Below are 23,026 nucleotides of genomic sequence, written 5' to 3' on the forward strand. Positions count from 1 at the left end.
TGTCAATGGAACTACACTTCAAGGACCGTAAGCAGCAGCTGTAGTCGCCCCAAAAGCGTTGGATTGCCAGGGACAGGGACAGTCCTTTAGATCACTTCTGTGTAGGAAAATGACAGCACAAAAAGAGTGGGTGAAGTAGAACGATCAGAGCAAGGAATCCAAACCCAACTGTCCAGAGCAAAGCTGAAAGGGACTTTTGTAAACCATCCAGGGGGGATTAGAAATGTACCTTTATTTCAGGATATGCTTATGTTGATTTGGTGCTGACTCCAGCCACCTCTCAGTAGATGTGATAGCAAATCCATCTCTTCAAGAGATCTTTTTCCATAGTTGAGAAAAACACACTTACTGTTCCTCTTACTCACTGGCATATGAAACTAAACAAGTATCAGGTCAAGTGCCCAACACAGTTTGCAAATAGCTCAGTTTAACTTTAGGAAAGGCCCATGGATGCAAGTCTGCTCACCTCATACTAAGCTCATTAATAAAAATCCTATAAGGACTTGGCCATTTTGAAAATATGTGTTTTCTCCACCGCTATGTTGTTGCAGCAAATCAGCAGAGAAAAGGTATTTGGAATTTTCTTAAGCAAGCCAGAGGCAAACGTAAAAAGTAGTGTGATTGTAACTAGGCTAAAGTTACAGCTCACTATAAAATGGCTGTCCTGGAAGAGCAAAACTCTAAACAATTCGTGGTGATATATGGACCCATCTCTTGAACACCAGAGGAAAAGCAAACGGTATGAATATGCTAAATCCTGAGAACTTAGTGTAGAGAAAGATTGGAAGCCTGGAAAAAGTACATTCTACATTGCTGTTTTTATGCATGATCCTCCATCTATTTTCTGTAAGGAGGACTGAAAAAAATGATTGATGCTCAGTGTAATGATCTGCTTTGCACGTAAGAAATTAATATAAATCCATACAATGACTTTCAGGGGAAGGTAACTTTCAGGTATTTGGAGCAACTGTTAAGCCTTAAACAATGGCAAAAATGTACTACAAAAGAGCTATGGAGATGTTAAGAACTTCAAAGTTCTGCCAAGCCGTGTGTTTCCAGGCTAGGTATTTAGATGTATAGCTGAAGATGCAAGAATGTAGTTACATAGTGAACATCCAACAATTTAAACTGTTAAGAAAATTTCATGGTTTTATTGTATAATGTAGCACTGAAACATCTGAACAAAAAAAAAATCAGTATCTCAGCTGGATTCAGGCTGCCGTTCTTTTCTTTCCGTTTGCTTCTTTGGGCTATTAGAGAAACTTGTCAGTACAGAAACACAACCTTTTGCATTATGGATGCTTCCCGAGGCATGCTGGTAAACACACACATTTCCCTTGTCAAATGCAGCTAAGTCTAACTTCCAAACATCATGCACAAGGAACTCTTCTAGTGACACAACATAAACTCTTCAGAAGGGCATGTCGCAGGTCTTGCTTGCTTGCCGTGGTGTGTTGTAGGTTTGTGTATGATATTTGGAATGTTCCATGAATGTGATTAATATCTGTAAGGAGGAGAGGAGAAAAGAAAAGTACAGGTGCCTCGGGGATGCTGTCTCAACCAAAGTTGTGCAATGCTAGCCTGAACATGTCATTGGTGCAAACCCAAGCATCATTGATGTTCTTTAATAGAAATATCTGGTGGAATCCCATAATAGGATCTTCATCGGCCTGTGAAAACAAAATAAAAATGAATTTTAGAAATTCTCTACTATAGCAAATGTCTAACAAGGCAAATTTCTGCAGCTGCTGCCAAATGCTGTCATGCATACTTCACCTTTCTGCACCAACATTCTGCCTTCAGATTCATATGTCATCCCTGTGCTAATGAATTAAGGTAGGCAAGATTCTGACATGCATTTTTGAGTCTTAATGATGCAAAATTACAATGGCATGGACAATACTCAAAGAGTAGTAGAAACATGGAGATGATCCATTACCATTGTAGCAATTACTGTCTACAGATAATGTTTCTGCTTATGGAAGAATTATAAGCTTCTTGAGAATCAATACAGCCCCTTAACAACAATTTGAGGAAGTACGGTAGTAGTATGTATAAGAGTTCAAGGTTAAAGTCCTGGTAAGGCCAACAAAATAGGCATAAGGTTTAGAATGTACACAAAAAGGGCAAGAAAATGGGATGGTGAGTGGTGGTCAAAAATTTGAAAAATGTCATGTCCTTATAACAATCACTAATATATTTGGCATAAGAATGATTCCCTTCAAATAGGAGGAATAGAACCATTACAGTGACATTCAGTGCGGAAATGCTGGTAATTATTGACTTGTTCACATCTTCTAGAATATATACTGTACAAGTACATATAATGTTGCCTTTCAGCTCCATATAATTTTTCTGCAGAATTCCAAGGAGCAGTTAACTGTGAGCTAGTTTGCTCATAAAGTTTAAAATAAACTATGGTTTAATGCAGGGGCATAGCCAGGATTCATTTTAAGGGGAGACAGGCATTATTGGGGGGGGGGGTGCAGAACTGAGCTATCTGTGTTGCAATTGGGCAGTTAGGTATTTTTCATTTATTTACTTGTGCTCCTGCTCCCCCTGGCTATGCCCATGGTTTAATGCAAACTACCTGTGTGCACCAGCACACTGCTCTTAAGTGTCTACTCTGCTTCTTCCCTGTTCCTGCTGTTGCCAGGGATGAAACAAACCAGAGTCTAACTTATCTTTACATGTGAACCAGTATTAATGGTTTGATTCTCTTCAAACAAACCATGAGTTATGGTTTGCACATAGTGATAAGCCAACCTCTGGTTTATTTCCTGCTGGTGCGGCAACAGCAGGAGAGGAACAAAGCTGGGATTTTAGAGAAGTGTGCACCATTTTTGCTAACCCATAGTAGTTCTTAAACTATAGCTTAACACCCTCTGTGACTCAGGCCTACATGTCAAATATTTTGAATAAATAGGAGAGAACTATGACCTGTGCTTTGACTGTCACCTTAGCCAAAAGATGATTGCACTCAGCCGATTGGCTCCGAATCTAAAAATGCACTCTGCACTCAGAAAGAAATATAACCAGATCTAGATTCTAAAATGAACTTTAATGCATACCTGTCCATGCCATTCACACACACAATCTCCACTGAAGCTGAAACAAGTGGGCAAAAGTGGCTTCAGAGTGCCACAGAAGAGACATATATAAATGCTTCCTAAAAAGAAAGTAATTTTGCATATCCCCGACATTTGTTTCTCCCTCTGCTTATTAGCAACTAAATCAGGTAAATGTAGAGGCCCCACAGACCCGTGCTGTACATACCAAGAGCCATTTTTACTGCTATTTAAAAACACCTGCCAAATCCTTCTTAAAACCCCACTTTTTCTGTGAAGCCTTTGTCTTAATCCTCATCCCTAACTGAAACAAAACCTAAAATAAATACATTTGCTCACCAATTATTTGCCATTTCCCTTTCCCATCTCCTCCAATACTGTTGTTATTTAAACAGTAAATGTCCTGAAGCCCAGACCCAACTGTTTATGAGCTGCACATTTGTGGTGCTTTAAAGTGTAACATGACCTTGGCTTAGGGGCATTTTCCTGATCTAAGAGGAATCTTGCACAGATATACCTACAGGCTCTAGCTCAGACAGCTTCAAACACAACAAGGTGAGTGTTCATTGTGTGCCACACAGATGTCCTAGATTTCTAAGCGATGCTAGATCTAGGATGTTAGGCAAGCAACTGACTGGCATAAAAATTATGCTAAATTAATTCCGCAGCAGCTGGTTCCAAGTGGAAAACTCCATTTGCTCATTTCAAAAGCCACAACCCTGAGATGAGCAGGATTCTCATTCTTCAACCCCGCTTTAAGAACACACAAGCAATGTCCATGCTGTTCAGACTGCAAGTTCAACTAGGATACAGGAGCAAGCAGTGTGCTTCTTACTCAGTGAGGACTGTGAAGATCAGAGGTAGAAGGCGGCCAGAGGCTAAACATTGTGGAGTGCTAGCCTGAAGACTTCATTGGTGCACACCCACACACCTTGTAAGCTTTTCAACAAAAAGGTCTGATGGAAACCTAGAATTTGGTCATCATCTGCCTGAGCAGAACAGGAGAGAAACCATTACTAAAGAGACAGGCTCTGTAGATACAGAATGCCAGTCTCCTTGCAGGATTCCATTATGAGTGTATTTACTGCACTTAGAAAGAATGTTCCAGGCATGCAACAGGTACCTCTACTGCTGCCAATTACTCAGGAGCAGTACAATAAGGACAAGAAAAAGCGTAAAAATTAGTAAGATAATTTCAGTCCACATTAAAGGGACTACATTAACTTTTTTCCTGGAGGTTTTTGTAATGGGTGGTTCATATAATTTCATTCGCAACAATAAATCTTTCAATAGCTTACAATAAGCCACATGCAAACCATTAACTAAAAGCCTGCGAACTAAAGTTGCTTATCTGTGAAGCTTTGAACATATGAAGCTGTCTTATACAGTCAAACTATTTTTCCACCCAGCCTTGCACTGTCAATTCCAATTTGCAGCAGCTCTGAGGTCTTTCCCATCCCTTCTACATGCAATCGTTTGAATAGCAGGTGTCTTCGGCTGAACCTAGAACCTTCTGCATACGAAATACTTGCTTTACCATGGAGTTTGGGCCCTTTCAATTTTATTACTAGCATGAAGATGCCAAGTAAACTCTGAAAGGTTAGCATAAAACTTACTAGAAAACAGTTGTTTGTCTATAAAGCTACACTAAGTAATCTTTGTTTAGATAGAAATTCACTTTCTCCTTTCCAAAATCAATCTTCCTAAATGCCTTCATCTGCCAAGTGATGCAACAAGTATGCACTGCTAATGAATACTAGTGATATCACACGGACTACTCTTTTGGACAGGGCAACATTCAGAAGATATAGGAAGCGCGACACTGATCTGCACTTTCCCATTTTGCCTAAAAGTGCCTGTGAAGATGCACATGATTCATTTCTGGCAAGATATAGAAGTGAAGCCTTTTCCCCTTGCATCGCTTCTGAAACAGCATTCAGAAAAAAGTATACAGGCTTTATCTTCTATTGATAAAAAATCACCCCGTCTGTATATTAATCCTTCTACATAGCCTCTGCATATAACAAGATGTGCATTTTTAGATTACTGCTTCACACGTTGGCTTGGAAACCTGTAAATGGGCTCTTGTTCTTGGATGGGCTACTCTAGATGCTGACACTCATGTCAGCCATACTTCTCAGTCATCACACAAACATCAGTTTGAAGTGGATCCTTTCTGCATAGGACTCTCTCCACAAGGACACAAACTCTACATGTGTTGAACTTGTTTCAGACTGATGCTGTGATGCTGACTGTGTATCAACATCTAGGACAGTGGTGTCCAAACTTTTTTCAAAGAGGGCCAGATTTGATGAAGCAAAGGGCCATGAGGGCCGACCAAAGTTGTTGAGCTTTTATTAGGATTGAAGTTGTTGAGGTTTTTCAGGATTTCACCCCAGGAAATAAACTGCCACAGGGGCCGAATTAAACCGACCAACAGGCTGGGTTAAGGCCCTGAAATGGACTTCGGACATGCCTGATCTAGGAGGTGGGGCTAGATTGTTTCTCCATGTAAACCTCTTTGTGTTTATACTTGAAGGCACAAAGAGAACTTCCCTCCAAGCATGAAGCTGCTAAAGGTACTACCAGTAGTGAGGGGCACATGGAGAGTAATATGCACCCCCTTGTTTTTTCATGCCACTTTTGAAGGCTTCTCTTCAACTCTTGCGGTAAAGTTAAACTCGTAGCAATTTCCAAAGGGGTAGTTCCAAAGCGCTGTTGCAGCAATGTCTTGTAGCAGCATCTTAAAGAGACAAACTAATTTATTATGGCATAAGACAGTAGTCTTCAACCTTTCGGGACTCAGGACCCACCTTTAACTCCAAGCATGTATTTGGGGACCCATTTCTTAATATTTTACCGTATAACTGCATGCGGTAGTGCTGCTGTTGCAACCCATCTTGGCTGTTATCCAGTAGTGGGTCCTGACCCACCAGCTGAGGAATAGTGGTGTGAGCTGAGCTACAGCCCATGAAAGCTTATGCCACAATATATTTGCCTTTGAGCTGCTACAAGATTCTTTTGTTGTTTTTACATTCCTAGCAGGTATTATGAAGTAAAAGTATTTTGAAGCTGGGTTACATGTGGAGCAAAGTGTGTCCATATGTACCTAACACAGGCCCAGAGATGGAAAAGTTCTTTGTGCCTCCTTCCCCATGGGCTGTGTCAAGGGTCAACACCTTTGCTGTGTGACGCAGTGCTTACCAAAGTCCTTGTGACCAACATTCCAAGTTCAGTGTAGCCAGACAGTTTTCTTTAAAGTTGTCCAACTGAAAGTCTAAGTTTTCAGAGAACAACCCTGCCTGCTTACAGGTGTATTTCAGTTTCCAAGACAGCACAAGATAACAAGCTTCTTTAACCACAGCTCCACCTAGAGATTTTTGTTTAAGCTTCTCTGTCAGAGAGGGAACAATGCTGTGTGTTGGTTCAGGCCCCGGCTCTTCTTTCCATCAGTTGTAACAAACTTGGTGACTCATTTGGTTCCCCCCCCCTCCAACTGGAAGCATGAAGGCCTTTACACCCACATCAGTCAAAACAAGACATAGAAGTATTTTAACAATTTCAAAGACAATGCAACATACAGTGGTACCTTGGTTCTCGAACAGCTTAGTTACCGAACAAATCGGCTCCCAAATGCCACAAACCCAGAAGTAAGTGTTCCGGTTTATGAACGTTTTTCGGAAGCTGAATGTCCGACGAGGCTTCCACTTGAGTGTGGGAAGCTTCTGCAGCCAATCAGAAGCCGCGCCTTGGTTTTCGAACGGTTTCGGGAGTCGAACGGACTCCTGGAATGGATTAAGTTTGAGAACCAAGATACCACTGTATTAGAAGGGAGGGATGAGGACCCCTCTGAGAAAGAGCCCTGGTCATTCAGCTTCCATGACCCAAGCAAAAGTAGGTCTGCTCACTTGCAGTGCTAGAACAACCTGACCTAATGGATTAGACCTGTTTCAGATGTAATTGTCAAACTGTGGTTTGGCAGTCATGAACAGGCTTTGGGCGCAAACACACCTATTCCCTCTCTCCTCTTTGTGCTCTAATTCCCTCCTTGATTTGATCAAACCATAGAGTGGGGGTGAGGGAGGCAGAGAACATGTGAGCCCAAAACTCACTCCCAGTGGGTAAACCCTGAACCGGTTCTGAAATTGGACTCCAACTATTCCTTTCACAGGACCAAAAGTTGAAAAAAAGCATTTACCTTAAGCTGCCCAACTACCATACTGAGTATACAGCTGTCAGGCGTGGGCTGATGGTCTTGCGCTGTGATACTGTGCTGTATTTTCTGAAAGGGAAGGCTCTGCAAACAGAAAGAGAAAAAATGTAAAGTTTTGCTTAAAATTTTTTATGGTTAAGCTCATCTGTGAAGCAATCTGTGGCACCAAGCCAGGTTCTTAGGTGTTGAATTAATTCTGCAAGCAACATGATTCATTCAATCGCTGACTAGTTTTTTGTTTAAAACAGCATGTGAAAGGTCAAGCCAGGCTCCCACATTTTTGGTCATCATGGTAAGCATGTTGCTGCTTTCTTGTAAGCGATTCCTCCCAACCTTGGAGCTGCGAGGCAGTAATTGTACTAGCAGTTTCATGGTGATCCCCACCTCCTCCCTCCCCTGCTCCAAGGGAAGCTGATGTGTGTTTAAGCTGCTGCTGCTGCTGCTGCTGCTGCTGCTGCTGCTGCTGCTGCTGCTGCTGCACCTAGGCTCCACAGCCAACAAGCCACCTTCCCACTTTATTTCCAGCTCTAAACTTGGAGCTGGGGAGGGGAGCAAGGAATGATTTCAGACGCTGTATAGAGTGTCGTGTGAAATTAACAACATAGGAAAGTGGAGTCATATTTTTTGGTTTATCAAGGTTAGGCAAAAATTGTGGACCTCTGAATCCAGCCCTGGTAAGGAAGAACTCACCATGTACTTCTATGAACACTGCTTCAGCGTCACATTTACTACATAAAACCCAACCCTAAATATGCTTCCTTGGAAGAGAATTTTTTGTGTGTGTGTACTCCAAAGGGGGTTTCTTTTCAGCTCCACTGTTGTTCTCATTCTGGACAGAGTACACACAAAACAAGGAAAGAGAACCTGTAGCCTCCAGATGTTATAGAATTATAGACTATAAGTCTGGTTGTTCATTATCATGCTTGCTGAGGCCAACAGGTGTTCAGCAACATGTAGATGGTTGCCAGAGACCACCATTGCCTCTCACTTAGGAGAAGCTTTATCCTGAGACAATTAGCAGTGGATGTATGTTATAATCCCAGAAACTGTTGCAAGGCTGTATCTGCTCTCAGTATACAATAAAGACATGTATGCAAAATAAAAGACACTGTATAATCACTTGTTGTTGTTGCTGTTGTATACTTAAAAACTTAAAACCATCTTTACAAACATCTGGAGGGCTACAGGTTCACCATCCCTGCTATATAGACTGCAGCCACCATGAAAGAGGATGTAACTGTGCTGTCTGGAACACATTGGTTTGTATAGCTGGGTGGCTGAGCCACCAATCAGGATATCCTGGGCCTTCATCTGCTTGGAGCTCAAGAGATAGCCTTAGGCTGGACACGCCTCAGACTTCATCTGCAGTCTGGAGATAATAAAACTGAACCACTTTACTGTGTTAGCACTAGAACAAAATAATGCATGTGAAGCACTTTGAACATTCAAGTACACTATATAAATCTAAGGGTGTTTTTTTCATCCTCACTATCACTGAGTCCAATGGGACTTACTTCCTAAGTTAACTGTTTCTGGAACTGAAATCAGTACAATTTCAGACAGGCAGATTAGAAAAGCAAAAGGGTGCTGCCTGAACCTGCTTCCTATAAATAATACAACAGAAGTAACAACAGAAAGTGGCCTGCACCAAAACGCAAATCTTTCAAAAAGAATTCTGAGCTGAACAAAAATGTCCGGCAATGAAGAGCACAGGAACTTACTGAGAGTTTTTCAACAATAGCTGCTTTGCCCTGAAATTGTTGTCCTTCCCATGTAAGGCATGAGGCATCTATCTGAAATTATTAAAAGAGGAGGGAGAGGGAGACGGTAAAAATCTGCTTGGAAAAGTAAGATTTCATTTTGCATAAAGAAAACAGCAATAGTCATTAAACTCTTCTAAGCTACACACAGAAATGGAGAGGAGTAAGTTTGCACCTTTTTCAGAAGGGCTAAGCACAGGCTCAGCTGAATCAGAGGTTGGCTCCATGCCAAAGACATCCAGCAAATTTTGAGTCCTAGTAGTGCACCACAGAAGGCAACACCCTCCACCCCAATCAGACTCCTTACTTTTGGCCCATACACTAAGGTTATATTTCGTAAGTATAGAGGGTATGTATTTGTTCTACGCAGCAACTATAGACCCGCGGGTCACATTTTGCCTTCTAGAAGCTACTTATTGCTTGAGAGCTGTCCATCTAGGATAGGAGGTCTACAATTTGGCCTTGCTGAACATGCCAAAAAGTGCAATTGCCAGGCCTCCCCACCTGTCAAGACCTTACCGCCAGGGTATTTAATTTGAGGAAGGCCATTTTGGGGGGGGGTGCAGACCATTGGACTCTACTGCCTCAATGCCTTCAAACTGCTTGATCCAATGCTCTCTGTCTCGGCTTGGAACAGGAAAAACTGGCAGGGTATGCATTTGTGCTGAAGAATCTTCACCCACATCTCCAGCTTCTAAGTTGGGAGGAAGCTTGGTTGCTCATCATGCTTACCACTGGACAGTGCCACACTTAAAGCTTGCCATTTAGAAAATGGGCTTTTGCTATTTTGCTAGGAAGCCAATGGGTGGGGTGGAGGAAGGCTGTGGTCTCCCATCTTTGCTCCACTCTTCCAGCCAACTATCTCTTGGTCAAAGATCTATAATCTAACCTCTCCCTGTTCTTGGATCCTCAGCTTTCTAGCTCCCATCTACTTCAGTTTGTACAGCAAACCTTATAAATCTAACACTCTTTGGTAACTTATACACTATATGGAACTAGGAATGACCAAAGTCAGTCAACCACCATTTTTAAAATTGTCATTCCAATAGCTTTCATGGCTTTCCCTTGTGAAGCATACACCATTAAGAACAAAAAACAAACAAAAAAGGCAGTTGTTGAGGCCCTTCATTCCCATAAAGTTTTAACAATACAGAATGATGCAAACTGTCATTCAACACCCACATAAAAAAGAAATGCCAATTGTTCAGAGCAGCTGCAATTCACTATTTCATCCAGGAGCATTTTCCAACCCGATCTGCAATCTCTACCACCTGCCATTTTTCACCAGAACCTTTGGAAGTGAAAACTGACCCGCCAATATAAAACCAGATCACCTGCTATGAGTAGATGTGATGTGGCCTGGGCACAGAAGTTATAAGTAGCATTTTATTCTCACATAAGTAGTCCAATATGCTTAGCAATCATCCATGTTTCAATATGGTTAGAAGTCAAATTCTAGTAAAAACACCATTTTTAATTCCCTCCAGAAAAATAATTGTCAGACAAAGGAAGAATTTCCCACTTTGTTCTCTTTCTTTGCTTTTAGGTACTCAAAGAATTAGGTACTTAAGAATTCTGAAAATCCATTTCAATTTATTCCATGAATAGTGCTAGAATATGGATGGCATCTAGTAATAGCAAAGTATGAATGCTTGAGGTAAAAGGCATGCTTTCCTGCCAACAAAGTTTAGAGTCCTATGTGCATGCGCATCACTTTTGCATTCTGATGCACTCAGGCAGTCCCTAAATGCACTTAGTTCTCTTGAAACACTCAGGCAATGCCAACCTAAAGGTCAGGTGCAGCCTCTAAGCTATATACAATGTATTGAAGTGTATTTTGAACCCTCCCCAAGTTTGCTGACAGGAACTCAGAGAAAAGACAAAAACTGCATGTGTAAAAGTTAAATCAGCACTGTGCTGCTGATCACTTTAGTCTAAGCATTACTAAGGCTTCATTTCTTTGTTTCATATTAACAATTCATCCTGCATTACTGATCTGCCTAGGAGATCCTAGTTTATTTAGAAAGGCAATTGAACATCTAGAGTGGAAATGTCACCATTTATTAGAACTCTGGTTTCTCTTTGGAACAGTGATATGGAAGGAGTGGTTGACACAGTCACTCCCAAGGGCCTTCCCAGCACTGCAGAGCATGGTTAGACCCTGGTTTTCTGGGGAGTTGTGGGTGAAGCAGGAGGTAGTGCAAACAGACAGAACACAAATGGTTTAAGTCTCCTAGCAAGCGTGACTTTGTGCTGGTGAGTGTCTACCACATGGCAATGAAGAATGTTTACTTCACTGCCACAATTGCATCCTCTAGTAGACATCCAGCAGAGCTTCTCAGGGTGGCGAATGGGTTGGCAAAATCTACCCGTTGGAAATATATGAACCTTCTGAGGCCTGCTGTGACACATTTTTAGAGCACTTTTAAGGTAAAGTCACTCACATTCGTTCTGAATTAAACAATAATGTTTATACAGTATCCGAGGGAATGCCTGGAGCACCATTTTGTCAAATTGTGGGGCATTTATTTCAGTTGCTGCATGCTAAGAATTTGAACACGATACCTGAAGCTATCCAGCCAACCAAATCTGCTCTTGATCCCTGCACTTCATGCACTAAATGCTAGGCAACGGAGGGAAAAACAAGCTCCATCGGTCTGTTCCTCCCTCGGTTTGAGGGCCAGAGCATGATGCATACTGCGGGAGCAGTGGGAGTTTCACCTGTGATATACCACCAGGTGAAGGTGCCATTGTGCTCTGCCTTCAAACCAGTCCTGGACGATGAAGACAATGTGCTCTAGATGGAATTACATTCTCCCTGAAGAAGCAAGCTTGAAGCTTGGGCTATTCCAAGATCCAGTGTTTTCTCAGGATGCTGTAGTGCCGTTGTTGCCTATTCCTAGCTCTGGCTGATTCACCAGCTACAACCATTCCTGGGCTAGGATAACTTGCCACAGTGACTCATGCTTTGGTAACCTCACATTCTTGACTACTATAACTTGCTTTACTGTAGCTACTGTAAAATGAGGCCACTAGAATGCCGAGTGGTGCATCAAATCAAAGTCATAGAACATGTTGACCAATTGATGGGGTGGGTACTTTTCAACTGACTAGAATATATAAGTAAGTAATTGACGGGATAAGGCTGCCTATTTATAACTGTGTATGTCAGAAGTGGGAAACCTTTGGCTCACCAGATGTTGCTGAACTACAGTGTCCATCAGCTCCAGCAAGCATGGCCAATGGCCAGGAATAGTGGGAGTTGTAGTTTAGGCACATCTGGAGAGCCAAAGGTTTCCCACACCTGATGTGTATCATTTGGCAAGTGAACATACCCTTGCCTTAATTCTCTCCTTGATAACAAAGGATTGCAACCTGCTTCACAGGGCTGTTTGGAAGCCAAAATGTAAAGCAGTCTGCATACTGCAAGTGCACTATAAATTGTTTTTTAAAAATTCGTACAAATGATATAGCAATAATTACAACCTCATTTCCCGAGTTCAGATTAACTGCCGGGTATCTCTGTGCAAGCGTTTGTAATGGACAAGCACATAAATGGGGAGTGTGTTGGAATAACTGAGCAATAGTTTAAAATAATCAAGAAAAATCTGTTCCAATAGCTACTTACGTATATTGCTCCTAACTGAGTCCTGTCTGTATCAAATAACTGGTAGTAATGCTGTACAAAGCTGGAACCAATCTGCTCCCAAATAGGCTTGTCTCCCATTCTGAATCCTCAGTTGGAGCCAGCAACTGAAAAAGAAAAAGCAGTGAAAACTGACAGCCCAGGGCAATGTAAGACTGTAACAATATAAGTACAATAGGCTGATCTTTTACCAGAATCGTCCAAATTTTTCACTTAACCATGATTTTCCTCGAGGATTTGAGCATCACACTACAGAGAACTTTCTCTAGTTTACATTGCTGTAGTACAGCAGCCTGACTGCAGCATATTTAGGCACCAGCATCAAGGCACTCCTTGGTTCATACCATGACACAGAGGAAAAGAAAACTATGGCCCCTAAAAGCATGAAATGTCTGCTCTGTAGCAGTACCCTCCTCCTTTGAGCATTTTTGGCCAACATACAACAACCAAAATTAGAACTCAGAATCCAGAAATGTATCATACAAACTAGTGACATCCAATTGTTTAGTTGTATTAATACCGATGTGCAATTCTCCACGCGTTTGAAACAAGCAGCAAACATTCTCAGCTCAATTGGTAGAGCATGAGGCTCTAAATCTCAGTATCATGGGTTTGAGCTCAGTATCATGGGTTTGAGCCACACTTGGCAAAAGGATTTGTGCACTGCAGGGAGCTGGACTAAATGACTCCTGTGGTTCCTTCCAACTCTACAATTATACAGTTCCATGATTCTATGACCAAGTTCAACCCATTGGTGGCCTTCATGCTCACATATGTCACTGAAGCACCTTCAAGTACTCATCCTGGCTAATTTGAAGCTGGGGGAGGCTGCCAAAATTTGCTTGACAGCCAAGCAAAATCAATTTGTGCCACAACCCTGGCCTCCAAGGAAGAGGACAGGGCCTCTCTGACATCATGTTGAGCTCAGGGTCAGATGAAACTACGGGGGTAGAGCCTCTGCCCTTCTCCACTTCAGCAATCAGCTGGGGTTCATCCCTGCTGCACTGAGTCATATATATACCGTGTTTCTCCTATTTTAAGACACGTCTTATATTTATTTTACTCAAGAAAAATAAGCATATGGCTTATTTTCAAGGGATGTCTTAAAATACACTGGGGGAAGACTGGGGGAAGAAGGTGAAAGGCTGTAGCAGGTAAACAGGGCTGGTGAAGAAATCTCAGCCTTTTACCAGGGGACGCTGTGGCTTTAAACCACTCCAAGAAGTGATCGGGTGGGTTTCCTCCCCGCCCTGCTTGAACAAACGTCTCCTCCCTGCTCCGTTGCCTCCCTGCTCCGTTGCCTCGCTTACCCGGGCTCCGGTGTCTGATTAAATGAGAAGGAAGTGTGGGAGTGAAGCTCTCCCTTTAAGAGGCAGCCTGCAAAGGCAATTTCAACAATTCGGCATTGCAGGCTGCCTCTTAAAGGGAGAGCTTCGCAGCCTTCACTTCCAAACTTCCTTCTCGTTTAATCAGACATCGGAGTGCAGGTGGGGGGGGCAGGGAGGAAAAGAGGATCGCTGAAAAGGGGAGGGGGAGGAAGAAAGAAGGACGGGGCGGGGGAGGTTCGCGGAGGTGAGAAAGCGAGCGAGGCAACAGAGCAGGGAGCGGAAATCACAACTTAACTCCTCTTTCCTGGGAGTAAGTTCCATTGAACTCAGTGGTGCTTACTTTGGAGTAGTGGATGTATAGGACTGCCTTGCACACAATGACTTTAAAACTTTCAGCATTGCAGGATGGCATTCCACAGCTCTCGCTCTTCCCCTCTTGTTCACATAGGCAGACTGGGGATGCCGCCGCCGCCGCAGCCAAACACCCATTAAAATCGGAGAGGGAGGAGGGGGAACCTTGAGAATCTGGGACCTTTCTCCCACCCCCTGACCAGCAAGGGAAGGCTTGTTTTCTCTCTCTCTCTCTCTCTCTCTCTCTCTCTCTCTCTCTCTCTCTCTCTCACACACACACACACACACACACACACACACACTCACTCACTCACTCTTTCTGCCGTCCGCCTCTCCAAACCAACTCTTCAACCCAGAAATCAAGGGGACGGAGGAAGCCAGCGAGATCCTCAGACTCGCTGCTGCTGGCTCCTGGAGGCACCCTGCTGGGTCGGCGCCCAGCAACGCCACGCAGAGCTCCCCAAGCCTCCTGGAGCCAGCAGCAGCAACAGGGCAGGAGGCTTGGGGCGCTCCGCGCAGCGCTGCTGAGCACCGACCCGGCAGGCCGCCGCCTCCTCCTGCCGCGGCCGTCGTGCTTGGTCCCGCTGGCTGGCTGGGGCGCTTGGCGGTCTTGCTCCGCGCAGCTCATGGGTATGGCTTATTTTTGGGGTATGTCTTATATTTCTTCAACTCAGGAAAATCCTGCCATGGCTTATTTTGTAGGGATGACTTAAAATATGAGAAACACGGTACACAAACAGCAGTAATATGTCTCGCTGCTTTCTGAGTACCTGGAGAAGTAAGAAACCTCTCCCTCATGCTGCACTGAATTCAGGCACATTCAAAAAGCAACAGAACTTATTTGGGAACATCCAAAGCTTCCTTCCACCAGGTCAAATTATCTAGCCCAAAATTGTCTTCTTGGATTTCCCCTGAACTCTAATGTTCAGAAGGGAAGGAAGTCTTCCTGGTGCTGTGCTCATACCAAAAGCAAGCTGGAAAGTATATTGGGGGTAGAGGCTACAGCTATTGAAGGCAGAGAAGAAAAAGAGAGCATTTATGTGCACACTCAGCTGCCATAGATACTTGTTATATTTTCCCTGCCTATCACAGTTCCCCCTGTCTTTTATTTAACGCTAGATATTATAAAGGAAGGAAACCCAATAACAGCTGCATTACTGAAATATAGTACAGTGCTCTGGAAATCTGCTCAGCCTAATAGCAAGAACAAAAGGTGACAGTAAACTTGTATGTCCTAATTTTCTATGATAAAGTAGAGCCAAAACACAGAGGATCAAAGGAGTCCACTCACTATCTATTTGCAAGACTGTTCCAACTCTACAATTCTGTATCACCAGTTTGGGCATCACTTTCCTTCTGTTGACTTAGATCAACATCTTCCTACAATGAAAACTTCTAGGCAAAAAAAAAAATCCTTCCAGTAGCACCTTAAAGACCAACTAAGTTTGTCATTGGTATGAGCTTTCGTGTGCATGCACACTTCTTCAGATAGGTATCTGAAGGTGATCTCTAAAGTGCTACTGGAAGGAATTTTAAATTTTTGTTTCGACTAAGGCAGACCAACACGGCTTCCTACCTGTATTCTAGGCAAAACTTTAAGAGTGAGGGAGAACTATACATTCTTCTGAATGGCAGCAAACAGAAACACACCTATTTATCGTAAGCAGATCACTAAAGTTGCAAGGTAGATGAACGGAAGATCAAGGTAGATGAACAGAAGATCAAGGTAGATAACTCTCCAAAGAGGATATTATGGTTTGGCTGATTAGCATGGGTAGCCTCAAGCATTTCCTACAAGACCACCACAGTCATTTTACAGTGCTTGGTAAGAGAAAGGACCAATTATTCTAGGAGGACATGCACATAACATTTAGATAGGTCTAATGTTGATAAATGTTTGAAGCATAAAAGGAACAAAGTAGAAAGCTAGAGAGACTGATGAGAGAAAGCTCAGGGCAAACAGCTAATCTGTCCAATGTTTTCTGGGAGCAAGTACACACAGCTTGACTTGCACATTCATTTTAATCTGGGATTAATGTGACCATGGAAACATGGTCAGTCAGTTCTGAGAAGGTGTTTGGAGTTTCTGTATAGACATCTATTCTTTAAAATCCTACATAGATCCAAATTGAGAGCCAGTATGAGATTTGTAGGCATTTGGGCAACCAATTAACCAAGCTTTCTCCCACCCTGGCATAGATAAATATCAACATCATCTAAAAATTCAGCAGTGAAGGGAAACCAAGACCCATCGGTAAAGCTACCACAAGGGGTGGGAGGGGGGAACCCACTGGAACCACAAAAGTATCTGAGCAGACTGAAACTAGTATCCTAACTTGTAACTAAAAAAATAATTCCACTAGGTCAGGGATGGTGAATCTGTGGTACTTCAGATGTTGTTGGACTGCAATTCCCACCATCCTTTACCATTGCCCATGTTGGCCAGTAACATATGGAAAACCACAGGCTTCCCAACCCTGCTCTAGACAATGCTTTGACAAGCTGCAGCCCATAATAGAAGCAGTTTGCTCGTCTCTTGCAAAGTGATTGTGCTCCCTTCTTGAATGAAGAGCTCTCCTAATTTATTTTGATTAATCCATGTACCAAACACAATATCCAAGTGTCCTCAACTGCCTCACCTCTGTCAGCAGTCTCTCTTGTCCTCTGCACAGTTGCCAGATAGTTCTAAGATGTTTTAGCTGATTTCTGGTAGCCTGTTACTGGATGGTGTATTACGTTTCTGGTTTAGATTATTGACGTACTTTGTTACTAACTTAATGTGGCTTGCCCAAAGCCCTTTGGATAGAAAAACAAAAACAAGAAAAGAAGAAACCTTAATGGTATAAATCTACTATTACTTCTCTTTTTAATTTTGATTCTTAAATAGCAGTTAAAGGTCAGTTTGCAGAGTAGGCCAACAACTTTAACACTTTTCCCTAGGAGCAATGCAGATTGTTATTACTACAATAACTCCTTGATCCTTACCAGGAGGTGGACCCAACATGTCAGGCACTGAAAACATAGTGAAGTCTGATGCTCAGATCTCAAACATAACAGAATTTTAAGTTTTTAATTTATATCTAAATATTAAAAAAATGTTTGTTCTTTTTCTTTTTCTTTTTACACAAACACAACATACAAAATCGCATTGGTCACTTGCATGATAATGAAATGTTGGTGCTATTTCTTATTATGCAAACGCCCTAGGCCAGCAATGGGGTACTGTAGCCCTTCAAATGTTGCTGGATTACAAATCCCATCATTCATGACTAATGGGTATGCTGCCAGGGTGTGTTGAGAATTGGGAATACAACAACATATGGAGGGCCAGGGGTTTCCCCCATCCCTGCCCTAAGCTGCATAGAGATATCTTTAGCTCTCTATGCCTTTATGGACCAGATACCTGCTATGGCTTATTTTATGGCTACGTCTTAAAATAGGGGAAACAGTATGATTCTTACAGTATGATTCTCATTCCCTTCTATGTGTTAATTAGCATTTAAGGTTAATATTGCCTTGCACAAAAACACTGGCAGAAAACTTCTAGAGAATACACCGCATGACACCTTTCCTCATCATCAAATCACTTCACAATGTGGTTAAAATACATTTCAGGATTAAATGAAAATGCCACTCTGAGAAGCATGCACACCCAGGGTGGGGAATATTGTTGCTTCATAGGCCAGACCTTTATCAATGTTGATGGGGGGGGCTGCCAACCTGTCAATCACCTGACATCACAATGATATCAGGTGCGAAGTGCTGCTAAAATAGGGTGTTCAGCAGTTTGAATGGAATCCTGCTGAAGCAAGCAGGATTTAACCTAAGTTCAGCAGTTGAAGAACAGGTATGCACAACCAATGCAGGATTTAACCCCACCCAACAAAAGATGTTACAAGTGATATCAGCTGGTGAGGGGTCTGTGGTTTGGGGGAAATGGTCTCATCGGCCAACTTGAATCTCCTGGTGAGTCAAGGTTGGCCTGTGGGCCTGAGGTTTCCTACCCTTTCTTTACAGCACCAGTAGGTTCTAAACTGCTTTTGAAACTACTATATATGCTTTTGGAGAAAAGGGGGGATGCAAATGTAATAATAAATAAAATAAGCAGTAACATGTTTGACACTAATACCCTTTTCAACCTTGCAAATAAGTCCACAAACATTAGCTCACAACATGTTTTACTAACTCTTCTGAGTTTGTTATTTCTGAGCATGGTAGCACGTGCATTGACTACATATTGTTTGGATCACAGTAATGTGCTATATATGAGGCTGCCTTTGAAGAGCTTTTCAAAACCTCAGCTGGTTCAGAATGCTGTATCTGGACTCAAGCAGGGCCTCTTATAGGGAACATGCAATACCACAATTACAATACCTTCACTCACTACCGATTCATTTACAGGAACAATGCAAAAAGCTTGGGGCAATATTATTTGAAGGACTGCTATCTCCAGAACGAGCTGACATGAATCTTGAGATCTTCCAAAGACACCCTTCTCAGTGGCTATACCTAAGCTTTCTCATTCTCTTCCCACAGAGACCCACCTAGACCCTCTCTATAACATCCTTCCGCTGTCAGGTAAATATATATATAGCTAAAACAGGCATTTAGCTTTTGAATTAGCTATATTTTTAATTTTTTACCTTAACATGTTCAAATATAATTACTGTTTGCTGTATTTGTTTGTTTGTTTTATTACTGACTAATTTTATCTGGTCTTATTTTTATTTTATTGTTAGGTTGTGGTTTCCCCCCAAACTCCTGTATTATTATTATTATTATTATTATTATTATTATTATTATTATAAGCCGCCTTGAATGCTACATGTTGAAAGGCGGGATTTACACTGAAAGAAATAAAGAAATAAAAGGAAAAAGAATCAACCTTTATAATGCTTCTGTGCCTGGTTGCCTGGAGGAGATTCATATTCGCCACAGGCGAGTGGCTGTTCTTTCTAAAGAGCAATAGTCCACCCAGTAGAAAACCTCAATCTCTTTCATTCCTAATGGCAGGCAAAAAGAACCACTGTTTTAATACTGTATTAAATTGAGTTAATACTGTATTGTTGATACGATAACAAGAATATAACTTTCAAGGATAAGCGCAGGCTAGGGAGAAATTCAGTTTTGTAGATGTATCCATTACTGACTTGAAGCTGTTCTGCTGACATGTTGTTGACTGCAGCGTATGTTCAAGGAAAAAAAATCTATTGTTCACTTTCCTACCAATAGTACATGACATAAGCATCATCTTAAGCACCTGGATTCATCATTGTGACATCCTATAGAATCTACAAATGCTTACATTCAAATCTGTATTCATCACAGTCCTATCTACAGATAACTGCATTGTTCCTATACACTCTCCTCTACCAATTACTCACAATGCTATATACCCAGTTCCACACTGCACAAGATTAAGAAGGAATGCCTCACTCACTGTGGAGTTTTATCAGTTTCTTGGTTTCATTTGTACTAACAGAAATCATGAAGTAAAATTTGTAAGTTTATTTTTCAATTTTAGGAGAGCAGTACATTGCAACACTGAAGGAGGAACACTGCAGCATTCATAGCTATTATTTTATATTTAAGAATCCTGCAAGGTCAATGAAATGACAGAGGCACCAATATGGGTTGGAGGTAATAAGTTTCTTCATATCAAAAATCTTTTATTTTGATTAAACACCTTGATGTGCAATCCTGCCCTTCAATAGTACAACAATGAAAAGCACCGCTGACAAAGCATTAATCTATTATGGATCAGCCAGCTATGTGCAGTTCATAGATTTTATTTCTTTTTTAAAACGTGTTTGTGATTTCTCTCTCTCCAAGATTATAACTACTGTACTAAATAAAATTCCTATAAATTAAAACTTATCTTGTGGGAAATCCACCCTCCTTTCTGAACTCTGAAGAGGTAGGCTAATATGAACCCCTCTGGAAGGCAGTTCCAGAATGTAGGGGCCATGACCAAGAAGGCCATTTCCCTGTATCTATTCTTGGATAAATGGAATATGGAGGAGTTCCTGGAAATTGTAATGGGGAAGCAGATTCAGAGAGATGCTGGCATTCTAGGTCACTCTGGCCCTCAAAAATACATGCCTATGCCTAGCATACTACCTCATGAAATGAACAGTGACTATTATCTTCTTGGACAATTACCATTCATTCCCTAGTCACCCTTTAAGGCACCTTTTCCAATAATGCCAGTTGCCTCATAAAATTGAGCAGCATATTACAACTGTATCAAGGATTAGGAATATTTTTTCCTGTTGAGGGTTGCATTTCAATGGTGTAATATGATACATGCTGGTGATAGACGGGACCTGAGCCTAAAGTGGGCATAACATGGTGAACTTGGTCACACAGTCAATCCAAGCACATCTCTACCTGTCCCACCCTTGATGTCACATATGATAGATGTGGGGCAAGTGAACACAGTTGGGAGAAAACAGTATTGCAGAGCAAATTTGGCACATTGACTGCAAGTTCTCCATCCCTGATTTACAGGAATAAATTTTATTTCAATGCTTTACTTGTCATTCTAACACTGATGATCAGCTGACTGCTGCAGTTAAGTGGTATATATCTCAATAGACTAGAAAAGCCTTCCCCAACATGATGCTGTTCAAAGACTGTTAAACACCAATGTGACGCCCTTCAGAAGCAGTTCCTATCTTTCCTAACTACTAGGCATGCTTGCTGTGACACATGCAAGCTGGGAGTCCAATATGCAGGGCACTAGGCTGGGGAATGCTGACCTAAAATATCTCATATATCTTCCATACTTTTAAGAATTCTCACATATCTGCTTGCTTCCTATCCCCATTTAATAAAAAAAATCCAACATCTCAATATCTTGCATCCTAGAAATCTGGTGGCAATTTCTAGGCACTCAATTTTTGGGGGGTATTTGATATTTATATCCCAGCTTTATTTCATCATGGAAGGCAACATACATGGTGGTCTCTTATCAAGGGTCTTACTAGACAAGACTGTTATCTCATCAGCTCTCAAGGCCATGCCTTGGGACAACACTCTTCAAATCACTTAACTTTTCTAATTTTCCAGCAGATAATAATTAATGTCAATCCACCTTGGATTTCATTAACTTGGATACTTTTGTATCGTACATAGTTTTTGTCACCTTAAGTTATTCTTTTACAATTAATTAATAATTAATTTGAAACAGAAAAATTCCTGATATAAATACCCAGGTCAAAATAATGTTCTTTTATTGTTCAGAAAATTATTCAAACCTATCAGTTCTCAAATTTAAATTTGATCATGAGATTTTTTTTTTAAAAAAACAAACCTTCAATGATTTCATCAGGTCTGTCCAATGAATGGATCAGTTTTACTAGCATGCTGGATTCACACTCTCTTGGGAGTTCAAAAACAAATGACTACACTTTGTTATTTACCTGTAGTTTTCGATATATCGTATGCTTTGTCACAGGCAACTTGAGGTAGACCTCAGAGACGGTCAGTGAACGCCTTTAGTACATTTACTGAGAAGAAACTTTCACTCAGGCAGGCGGAACTAGGGCTGCAGCCTAAGTTTTAATGAACCACTTCCTTTCAAACAAATTTCTTGAATATCAGGCATTGGCCGATTGTAAAATTTGGAGCAAACCCTGTCCGAGTTACAAATAGCAATTAACAAATATAAATTTGGGGAGGCGGAGTTCTTTGCCCAAGGTCCCAAACTTTCAATCAGTGCGCTCCTGGTGTATCCAAATAAGAATTAAGAAGCACGTAACGGAGAAAGCGCACACGTGGGAAAGGGCGGAGACATTCACATGCACACCCACATGGGTTTATCACCTCCCCCCCCCCAAAAAATGCGTGGAGAGTCTTACACGGTCCCATGCTGTTAATCACTAACAAATAGGGAGGGGAAGGAGAAGCAACAGAATTGAGTCGTAACTCAGGAACACACCCTTATCCTCGCCCTTCCCCAACTCATAAGGCCTCGAAGCAGCCGAAGAGAGAGGCGGGCGGGCGGGCCCTCAAACAGACAAGACAGCGCCCAGGCCCAGCACGGGAGTTTGAGAGGCGGGAAAGAAGCCCCGCTGCTTCTGTGTCTTTCACTTCAGGTTTCCACCTCAGGCGCCTCGCAGTACTCACCTCGCAAGCTCCCCCTCGGCTAATGGCGGCGGCGGCGGCGGCGGCGGCGGCAGCAGAGGCGGCGGCCCCGAGTGCGGCCCGAACCCACTCAGCGCTCCCTCTCTCCGCGCTTCGCCCGCCCTCCCCGCCTCTTCCGGCCACGCCCTCTAGCGCGCGCGCGCCAGCCATGCTGGGAAAAAGAGTTCCACCCGCAACCCTTCGACTCCGGGACGCCTCTGAAAAAGGGGCAGCACTACAACTCCCAGCATACAACGCGCGGCAGGCTCTCCGGGTTTGTTTTGTTTTAAAACGCTTTGCGCTCGCAAAACGGAGGGCGACGCCCTTCTGAAGCGCCAAATTTACTTATTTGCTTGTTTGACTTATATGCCGCCCTTCATCGTAAGATCTCAGGGCGGTTCACACGATAAACCTGCGGGATGCAGGCAGGATAGCTTTGCGGAGAGCAAATACCTTCTGTAGCAAACATTCTGCCATATGCAGCATGGGGTTAATGGCAGATGCCGTCTCTGGCAATCTCCCGTTACATAGGA

The 23,026-nt window shown here is 42.3% G+C and overlaps 1 protein-coding gene across 3 annotated transcripts; it reads right to left on the minus strand.

The window, feature by feature from the left end:
- Positions 1-1,122: 1,122 nt before the first annotated feature.
- On the minus strand, positions 1,123-22,628 carry NUTF2 (nuclear transport factor 2). 3 transcript variants are annotated; one of them, XM_035119631.2, is made up of 7 exons: positions 22,497-22,628; positions 19,252-19,369; positions 17,006-17,162; positions 12,670-12,794; positions 9,003-9,074; positions 7,267-7,365; positions 1,123-1,670 (listed from the first exon to the last, which is right to left on the minus strand). In XM_035119631.2, the coding sequence occupies exons 4-7, from the start codon at positions 12,766-12,768 to the stop codon at positions 1,557-1,559; spliced, it is 384 nt and encodes a 127-aa protein (XP_034975522.1). In that variant the 5' UTR covers positions 12,769-12,794; positions 17,006-17,162; positions 19,252-19,369; positions 22,497-22,628; the 3' UTR covers positions 1,123-1,556. The 3 variants fall into 3 exon arrangements, with proteins under 3 accessions (XP_034975522.1, XP_034975523.1, XP_034975524.1); XM_035119632.2 differs by lacking the exon at positions 17,006-17,162; XM_035119633.2 differs by lacking the exons at positions 17,006-17,162; positions 19,252-19,369.
- Between the last annotated feature and the right edge of the window lie 398 nt (positions 22,629-23,026).

This window comes from Zootoca vivipara, chromosome 6, assembly GCF_963506605.1.
Source record: "Zootoca vivipara chromosome 6, rZooViv1.1, whole genome shotgun sequence".
Lineage (NCBI taxonomy): Eukaryota > Metazoa > Chordata > Lepidosauria > Squamata > Lacertidae > Zootoca > Zootoca vivipara.